Here is a 10,432-nt window from a genome sequence, read left to right as displayed (position 1 = left end):
TTGATGTCATTGTGAGAACCTGCCATTTCAAAGAAAGCATGCCAAATCCATAAGTCATGTGATGCCACCGCCTCTAGTATGATGGTGGCCTCTCATGTGTGACCTTGGTACATTCCTCGCAAACCTTTGGGGCAGTTTTTCCATTACCAATGCATGCAATCGATTGATCCGCGCATTCTTGGAAACCCTCTAGCCTCTCCAATGGCCAACAACTTCTCCATGTCCTGTGCATTTGGTTCTCTCAGATAGTCTACTCCAAACACCTCCATCACAACACGGACAAACTTGACAATAGTTTTCAGGCATGTGCTCTCCCCCATCCTGACCATCTCACCAACGGCATCAGCCGCAGTACCAAGTGCAAGCATCCTCATAGCAGCCGTGCACTTCTGCTTGACAGAGAAAGTGATTTGACCACAACAATCTCTCGTGAGCTTGAAGTAGTCATCATGTGCCTCCACCGCCTCCACAATGCGCAAGAACAATGGTTTTCACATGCGAAAACGACAATGAAAAAATGTATCAGCCGGGAAAGTTGAATCCGGATCAAAGTAATCCTTTTGCAGTAGCTTTGCTCCGGATACCCTATCCTGATTGATGAATCTTCTCCCTTTGATTGAGCCCTTGAAATTGAGAATGTGCTCCATTTCCCGGTCCATTTCCTCTTGCATGCTCATGAGCATCATCATTTCCACTTATTCGTCTGAATCTGATGAATCGAAGAACTCGTCTTGAATCAGTTGATCAAGCTCCGTCTGTCCATATTCCTCGTTGGACGAAGCATCGAAATCCACTGTTTCCCCTAAAATTTGACCAACAAATCCGGTTAGATATTCTGTCGAATACATCTGGCGCAAGGAACAAATAGAAAGTTGCGGGACGTACCGCGGTGTCTTCCGGGCTGGCGAGGACGTCCTGTGCAGAGAGATAGGGAGAGATGATCCCTTTCACCGAGTGGCTGGGGTGGCAAAGGCTATTAGGCGACGGAGCGTGCACGGCGACGGAGCTACGAGACGGACGACGCGCGGAGGAAAAATAGAGGAAAACACGAACAAGATCCGGCAGTTCCGCAGGATGGATTTGGTGCAATTTATGGTAGGGTCGGGCTGTCGGGTTCAACGTGGTGGGCTGACCGAAACCCCCAATTTCCAGCCCAAATATGGGGCGGATATGGAGGATCCCAAGCCCCAACTGCCTCTTTGGCCGAGCGAAGCAAGAATTCTTGGGGTTACAAAACGCCCAGTCTTGCCTGGGAATCTAGGATCCAAACACATCATCGGTTGCTCTCATATCCCTTGTGCTTTGAATCAAGCATGGTCAACCACAAGATAGCTATCCTTACCTCACTGAGAAATAGTCGGTTAACCAAGAACGCCTTAGTCGTAGAACTGTCCAACTAAGTATTTGTGCATTCCTCGGCCTATAAATGCACTTAGAGTTGCGTGCGACTTTAAGCCAGTTTATTTGAAGCTTGAAGGTAAAAGGTTTATTAGGTGACAAGAAATTAGTGAAGCACCTCGAGTAGTTATCTTTTATATCTAAATAAATAGCCCCCGCTAACCTATTTTCCTCAACATGGTACCCATGCTATTTGAGCATGCCAAGATGCGTGATAAAGACTCACCACAACATGCAAATATGCATGGAAAACGATTTTACTAAATAATTGAATATACTAAATCATATGTATTAAAAATTTAATTTGTTATATTATTAATTTGTTTTATATCTAAAATCTAGCCTCTAATAACCTATTTTTCTCACCATGCAACGAGGAGGCCCAACTCAACATGTAAATATGCATGGGAAAAGATTCAAATCAATAATTACGTATAGTGAATCATAAGTATTTAAAATTTTAGTTCATATATTAGTAATTTAAAACTCATATTCATATCATCTAGTATTAAGTAAATTTTTGTAACTTAATTGTTGCAATAGCAATAAGGAAAACTTCATCTTATTATGAGGTCGGTACACGTCGAAAACCGTAACATGTATCCAAATATAATATTAGAGAAGTACAATGCAAAACAGAATCACAAAAAATATTGTAGCAAGGCTTCTAAAAAGGAAACAAGACCACTAAGAGAAACATAAAGAAGCACCAAAAGACATATGTGTTGCATGAATTTATATGGAATTCCCTTCGTAAGTACTATATACGCGGACTCCACTATATAAAACTGTAAAAAAAACTACCACATGTGTTTGGGGTTTATTATCTAGAATTTCAAGATTAAAGCCGATTGTAACCTATCATATTGGATCCCAGAATATAAGATTAGAATATCATGTTTTTCTTCTTCTTTTGAACAAGAAAGGACGACAGGGGCACCATATATTCAATTCAAGCACATATTACATTGTGTATAACAAAGCCTTTGGGGATAAAATCTGCAATACGATGTAACATAGGTCACCGGATTTCTTGCATCATGGGGAAGCACACGCAAGTTTTTTGAAGCCTAGAAAAAGTATGGGTTATTTCCAAGGGCATGTGCAAGTTTTTGTGTATGTGATAAAGACCCCATCCGAACAATTACGGCTGGTTACAAATGCTGCAAATGAAACAACGAACATACTCCAAAATAACCATCAAATGTCCTCCATGTTAAATACCTACACAAGCCTTTAGTATGTTTCTTTTTACAAGCTTATGATCCTCCAAAATACATTGCAGATTTTTTAATACAAATGAATGTGGAGTATGGTAATAGCAAAACTAAAAATATAATTTAGTGTTAAATTTGTCTCTAACGTTATATGCCCCAAGTTTTTTTATGACTTGGAGCATATGTTTCAAGTGTGATTTTAAGATTTCGCAAATCTATGTATGGGTTTATGGAGTATCATTTCTTTCCCATGTGGTAATCCTCTTTCTTTCTTTCTTTCTTGCAATTGCTAGACGTTATTTCAAGCGCTATTTTTTGCGGCGGAACATCCTGAATTAGGACCGCAGTAGCCAGTAGCCAACGACCGTTTACGAGCCAGGATGGCATTTGTGAACGACACGGCTGGCGGTCTTAGTAGGAGGGGTGACATTTTTTCCAAAACTTTCATGACAGTTTGTTCTATTAGGGGGACTTTCAGGTACAAAACTGCCACTCGTAATATAGATCTAACGGTTATGGGAACGTTCGTCAAGATTGGGCTCCTGAAGAATGTTCGCTAAATAGCATTTTCACTGAATTGTTGTTGCGTTCAGTTAGGGCATATAAGAATGTGAGTTACTCAAAAATGATTTGCGAACAGGAGGAAGTCATACTATATAGCAACACAGAAACATTTGATTCAATAAATACTGTTATTACAAATAACATGAATTAAGAAACACGACAAATGACACGGCTCACCATAATAACAATCGAAAAGGCAGAAAAACACAAATTTGAACTACGACGGCATCCTCCTAGCAGGGCAACAGGCCCATGCGTAGTATTATTATCATCATGGTCTCGAAATTAAAATCCACGCGGGTGATCTGGTCAGCATGGAACGGATCCTTCCAGAAGGGCACTCGGGTTCACTTGTCGTCGTCGTCGTCATTGTCGTCCGAGAGTCCGGAGATGCCCTCGGGCCCGGGGGCAGCCGCCGGTCCATCGGAGGGCCCCTCCGCGGGCGAGTCGGCGGCCGGCGCGTCGGCCGCGGGGGCGTCGGCGGCCTTCTCCTCCTTGTCCTTGGCGGCCTTCTTGGCCTTGGTCAATGGTGCGACGGCAAGGGCGACGAGGAGGACCGCGGCGAGGATGAGGGCTGTGCGGCGGGCCATGGCTCAGCTGCGTCGACTGCGCTTCCTGAGGGCGGCGGCGGCGGTGGTGGTGCTAGCTGCTGTGCGTGGTGATCTCTGAGGCTTGGTTCGCTGTGGATGTGGCGTGGTGAGAGGCGTCGGGGCGGTCTTATGTAGCTGCCGGGGGTGGCTATTTCTGGGCGGGGCTGCCTGAACGTCGCGTCGCGCGTGGCTCTCGGCGGTGGCCATGGCGTAGTGGTGGCGCGCGGTTGTAGCCGCGGGACGGGGACGGGTTCAGATCCTGTTCCAGACGGTGGATGGATCTCCACTCGTTCTCTGACCGAAGTGCGAACTTGGTGCTTGTTGCTCACGTACGAGCATGTCTAAGTTGAACGGTTGGCCATGCATTTTCCAAAACAAAGTCCCCACTTGTGTGTGTGTGTGTATATATATATATATATATTCATCACCCAGGGTGCAGAATAGTTTATTCTTCACCCAAGATAATTTTACGATCAATTTATAAAAAAATTACTTTTAAAATACAAATAGTTACATTTATATTGATGCACAACATAAAATTTGACAAAAGAAAAACAAAAACATAGGTCACAAGACCAGAAAAAATTGAATTTGTTGTACTTTTTGCACTATTTTTGTATGTTCGTAATTTTACGTGACAAAAAATATTTTTACGTTGATTATATTTTTTACGGTCTCTTTTTACATGTAAAATAAGACAAAATTTACGAAACGTAAAATTACGGTGCATTGATATTAAACATAGAGGGGGGAGGGTGAAGAATAACTATTCCTCACCCAGGGTGACGAATAGCGCGACCCTATATATAGCATACGTAAAAAGAGACCCTAAAAAAGTACATAATCACCGTAAAAAATATATTATGTCACGTAAAATTACAAACATAAAAACGTAGTATAAATTATACATAAAATGTGATTTTTCTGGTCTTATGACCTATATTTTTGTTTTCTTATGTCAAATTTTTCATAGTGAATCAATATAAACATATCTATTTGCATTTTTAATTTAATTTATTTATTAAATGGTCGTAAAATTACCTCGGGTGAGAAATAATTTAATCTACATCCTGGATGATGAATAGAGTTTCTATATATATATATATATAGAGAGAGAGAGAGATAACCACTTGTATATGTTGTCTTTGTTTTTTCACCCTGTTTTGTCTTGCCGGGTCTCTCAACTCCGGCAACCTAATATTGGGCCAGGCCTATTGTCGTTGTTACCGGGGAACCTTTGTTGTTGTAGATTCTCACAAAGAAAAGAAAAAGAATTTGTTGTCAAAATCACTAATTAAGAGGGATCAATTATTCGAGGAGCACTCGCGAGTCTCTCAATGGTCACTCATAGGCGTCATCACTTAACGCGTTCTTGGCCGCCGCCACGTGTCATGTTTTTGGTGGGCCCTCTAAATTTTGATTTTTGTTTTTAATTTGCCGCATGCGTTTTCGACTTTTTAGATGATTTTTGGTTTTGTTTTTTGGCGCTTTGTTTTTTCATTGGTCTTCCTTAGCTTTTGGACAAAAAATATTTTTTTACTTGAAAAACATTTTTTTTCACTTTCTTAAGAGGCAGGGATTTGCTGTCATGCTGTGCCTCTCAGAAACAGAAGAAAACATGTTTTTTCCTTTCTCAAGATGCACGGTCTTATTTCCGTGAGAGACACGAATTTGCTTCTGTGAGCGTACCTCTCGAAAACTAGAAAAAAAATGTGTCTTTTCCTTCCTTTAGATGCACGGATTTGCTTCCATCAAAGGCATGGCCGTGCATCTCAGAAACGAAAAAGGATTTGATTTCGCTGGAGGCACGGACGACCCTCTGGAAAACGAAAAAAAATGTGTTGAAAAAACACGGTTTTGCTTCCGCGTAACGAAAAAACGTGTTTCTTTCGTTCCGTAAGAGGCACAGTTTTTCGTTCGACTTTTTATAAAAAGAAAGTTCTTCAAAACCTATGAGTGTAACACCCCAAATTTTTGTCATAATTTTAATTATTAAATCTGGTTAGGATTATTTTGAAAATTTTAATTCTAGGATTTCTGCTGATTTCAGAACCTTTCCTGTTCTTGGGTTAATGAAAAACTCTTTCTTTAGGTTAGAGCATTTGGAAAAAAATATGTGACTTGAGTGTTGGCTCAAATATATTTAACCCTTCATGGGCTATTCAAATGAAGGCTCCTCTATAAATTTTTTCCTAAGTTTCATTTATTCAAAACTGGTTTTAATTTCCTAAGGACCCACTTTTGAACTAAACCATCTGATAACTTCCTTTAACAATTTCACAAAAACCTGATAATGGCATATTATGTTATTGGATCACTTTTATGCAATAATTTAGCTGAGTGTTTTGGAAAAATCTTGCTCATTATCTTCTTTTCTATTCTGGTCCAAGCAGGTACTTTGCACTACAACCCCTTGATTAAAGTCTTCAAAAATTCTATAAACATTTGTAGAGGTCCATAGGTTTATATCAATGAGTTTTATGCAAAAAAAAAAATTGTGAGTGTTTGGAAAAATTTGAGCACCCCATGTTGTTTTATGTTCTAGACGAGATTGGCATTTTACATTACAACACCATTATTTGCTTTTCAAATGATCTTGAAATTTTTTGTGCTTCTAGTCTACCGTGCTAAACCCTTAAGTACTAGATTTCAGACCCATCTAACTTGACTAAGACCGTGCTGCATCATCATTTAGTTTTTGTCCAGAAATGGATTTTTGCTAGAATTGCATTAGGAAGTTGTTGGGTTGCTATATCTAACCAGACAACCTTTGTTTACATCAAGGGAGACACCTGCCGGGTAATTCCTATGGCTAGTAAGTACTCCTAGATGCCCATATCATTCTGTCGAGCGCGTGGTGTCCGTGACCAGATTTGACAAGTCCTTTTTGTTTGTATGGTGAAGTTGAACCCACGACCAAACCAACATGTCCAGTAAACCTTTGCCACCCACATCAATGGATCTGGATATTTTTAGCTACAACCAGAGTCCCTAGCATGTACTGGCATTATGTCGAGCACCTGGCGGGCATGCCAAGAGCGTGCGCTTTGCAGCCAGTGCAACCGAGCCGCCGCGTCCCAGCCCTGCCGCCCCCTTGCTGTCCAAAGAGGCCATAGCGAGCGAGCTCATTCGCACGAGTTCCCCGTGCGCTCCTGCTGCCCTGATGCGCCACTGGAGTACCGCAGCCGCGCCGGCAGTCGATGGCTACAGCTGCCACGCAGCGTTCCAGCGCCGCCCAAGCTTTCCCCAAGCACCACCTGCCCTCGGACCACCTCTCTGCGACGAGCCCCTGCTTCCCAGCCCTATTACCGCATCAGCCGCCCCTCTGCCGCCGTCAGGAGTTGTCGCCGATGTTCCTATCCATCTCCACCACGGGAACCGACCCTCCCGGGCTATAAAAGGGACCCTAGTGGCCATAGCATGGACTAGGACCTCCCTCGAAGCCGTAGCTAGCCTCCACCGACTCCGATTGGACCGGACCCCCTTCTTCCCCAGCTCCGGTGACCCCAATCACCGCCGCGCCTCAGATCGATTCGGCCTAGGTGTAGCGCCTTCACCCCACCTGAGCCTACCACTCGAACCCCCTCGGCACCACAGAGCTCCCTGACCTCTCAGCCTCGACCAAGACACACCCTAGCACCCACCCTGGTTCAACCCGAAGCTTCTCCGCCATGGAGGAAGGGCCGCTCGCCCCAGAGCCCCATTGCCTAGCTAGACCACAAAAATGGGTGCACCAGGACCTCCCAATCAGATGCATAGCTGGGGCACGTCGAATGGCGTACGGAGTCGCCGACAATCGTCGCCCGAGCTAGCTCCCCTGCCTCTGTTAGTGAACGCGGGAGGAGAGGGATAAACCCGATAGATGGGACCCATCTGTCGGCGAGTGGCCTAGCCCCCCTCAGCCGCGCCCACTCGTAAGGGCGTATCCCCCGAGTGAAGACGCCGCCAGCCTCGTACGCCTCTCCTTTGAGAAAGCGCCTTCTGTCCCGAAACGTTTTCCTCCTTTCTGCTTTTAAAAAACAGATTCAAACTGAAAATGGTTTTGCCCACAACTTTTTGTAGAAAACTCACAAATCCATTGATTCTTTCTCCAACCTGTCTATTATTCCCTCTAGTTTATTGTAAGATTTATTTCAAAAAAACTTCAATCAACTTTTGTGTGTTGTTTTATAATTGTGTGTTAATTAGTATACTTTCCAAATAGGCTATGAAGAGGGGGAACCAAAACTTGCAATTTTTTTAATGTGAGAGTCCTACCTATCTACTTTTGGAAGGCAAGCATTCTGAAACTACATCTACCTTGGTTATGTGTGGGTTGTTTGATGAAAATACCTTTTGGTTATGTAGAATATGTGGTGTTATTTCATGTGACAATCATGCATGTGGTTTCATGATTTATAAGTAAAGATTGTTACATTGTGATGCATGGACAGTGGTCACACCTTCCTACCCTACATGTCTACCGGATGGGATTCGGTAAAGTCGGTGCCTTGTGGAGACACGACCGTGGGGCTAAGATCGTGGGACGGGAGTGGTCAGCAAGGCATGTTAGGGCAGGTAGTGACTCTGTCTACATCTTGTTGGTGCTAATCATGTAGGAATACTTAAACCTCCCGAGTCGACCATAGATCGAGTCTTGTCGGTATGTCACCTTACTTTCGTGCTACCATAGCTTCCTGGATATTGGATTCGGTATAGTCAGTTGCAGACCTATTAATAGTCACACACCAAGTAGAGGGGCCGGGATGAAGGTATCCACGGCTGTGGTATAAATCTAGTCATACGGTCAGGGGGCATGGGTGGTCCTGGTCTGGGACCGGGAGGGAATGGCCCTTCCCAGTGAGCGTGCGGTATAAAATTTTGATCCCATGCTAGTCGAGGTCGGAGCCTCCCCGTCTTACGGTTTTTCCTTGGCAGCGTAGTTCGGGTGAAGCCAGGCTTCGCGGAGGTAAAATGGGTGTGTGCTGAATCCGAGCATCCGCTTCTAAAAAACCGTACGCGGGATTAGTCTTCTTGACTATCAGAAACTGTGAGCTATGGGTAAAGAGTACACCCTCTGCATAGTCAAAACTATTTGAGTAGCCGTGTCCACGGTCAAGGACGTTGGTTGACTAGTCAAGTGTCGGTCTAAGTGTCGGTCTTCGGAGGTAGTTAATAGAATATGAGACTAAACGGGGAATGCGGTGGACGATCTAAATATTATTATCTGTGGACTAACCCCTATGATTATTGATTGTTGAATATCCCTGGGACGGTTCTACCTCCTAGATATTCTTTATGTGGTGTCGCTCAGAAGCCCGACTGTGGCATCTTTATTATTTCATATAAGCCCTTTATGAGGTGTCGCTCAGACACCCGACTGTGGCATCTTTATTATTTCATATAAGCACTTTATGTGGTGTCGCTCAGACGCCCGACTATGGCATGTTTACTATTCCATATAAGCCCTTTATGTGGAGTCACTTAGACGCCCAACTGTGGGCATTTTATATCCTATTAGTTATCTTTAATTAATTATATTACTTGCTTATTAATTTTGCAGTATGATTATATTTTAGTACTTGAGTAGTACATCTGGATTGGCAATGCATTGTGGTATTATTGCTAGCTCATATTAACCCTGCTAGTTATGCTTGTTTCATGATGTTTGCGAGTACATTCAAAGATGAGCTTGACGATAAACCCGAAGCATAGGCATCGAGGACAGCATTTGTGTGAGATAGGAGTTATCCTGGTCAGCTGTTCCTGTGGGAAATGGAGTTCCAAAGACGTTGGAGATTTCCCGAACCGCTTCCGCCATCAACCACTAGAAACCCTTTTGATGTACTTTATAGACCACCCTGGTCTTGTACCTCAATTTGTATTTTGCTTGGACATTTGTATCAAGGAAAGGTGTGCCAACTAACAGTATTCCCGGGGCTGGTATACTTGAGGTCCGTTTGAAGGGAAAATTTAAAATCCCTGAAAATCCGGTCCCCAAAACCTTGGTATCAGAGCCAGGCTGACCGTTGGCCAATCCTATATTAGCCAGGTCAGTAAACCCTAGATGACAACCCAATCAAGCCAGTGCCATAACCACCAGAAAAGTTTGTCCTAACCAGTAGCCCGAATAGTGTTCGCCAACACCTTTTCGGCGAGGCGGTGCCCAACCTATGAGACTAGCCTTGTGGTCACACGCCCGACCAATTTGTCCTTTCGCGCAATCTTACGAGAGAAGACTTCGTCTTCCTTTCTATAAAGGGAGTGATTGCCCAACACAGCACATTACACCCACAACCCCTTCCAAGATGCCAGGCCCCATGGTTCACACTAAGACCACTACTGCTGAACAAGGAGGTTTCGTAGCCATCCTTGTCAGCCTCACCCGTCGTGCCTTTGCCATGGAAGATCCTCCGGAGTATGTTGTGTATCAAGAGCACACGAGTGATGCAAACCGTCACTTCTGGGCCACGGTACACATCTACGGTAGGAGTATCACCCAAGAGCGTCCCTACCGGTTCACGGGAAGATCATCTTCCTACGAGCCACAAGCCATCCAGCTAGCAGCCCGGGAGGTTATAGTTCAACTCCGGCACTTGTCGCCAAGGGTTAACTGCCTCCCGTTCTACTACTACCCTAGCCGTGAAGGTTATGGTAGGCCACCCCGAGTCGCCAATGGAGACC

General features: G+C 44.0%; 1 protein-coding gene across 1 annotated transcript; it reads right to left on the bottom strand.

Annotated features, from left to right (window-relative positions):
• Nucleotides 1-3,276: 3,276 nt before the first annotated feature.
• Nucleotides 3,277-3,859, bottom strand: LOC123399033 (30S ribosomal protein S6-like). The gene has a single exon (XM_045093463.1). It carries the CDS (start codon nucleotides 3,767-3,769, stop codon nucleotides 3,527-3,529), a length of 243 nt encoding a protein of 80 aa, XP_044949398.1. The 5' UTR covers nucleotides 3,770-3,859; the 3' UTR covers nucleotides 3,277-3,526.
• Nucleotides 3,860-10,432: the final 6,573 nt, after the last annotated feature.

Source organism: Hordeum vulgare, chromosome 5H (genome assembly GCF_904849725.1).
Source record: "Hordeum vulgare subsp. vulgare chromosome 5H, MorexV3_pseudomolecules_assembly, whole genome shotgun sequence".
In the NCBI taxonomy this organism is placed as follows: Eukaryota; Viridiplantae; Streptophyta; class Magnoliopsida; order Poales; family Poaceae; genus Hordeum; species Hordeum vulgare.
This window is presented reverse-complemented; position numbering and strand designations above follow the sequence as displayed.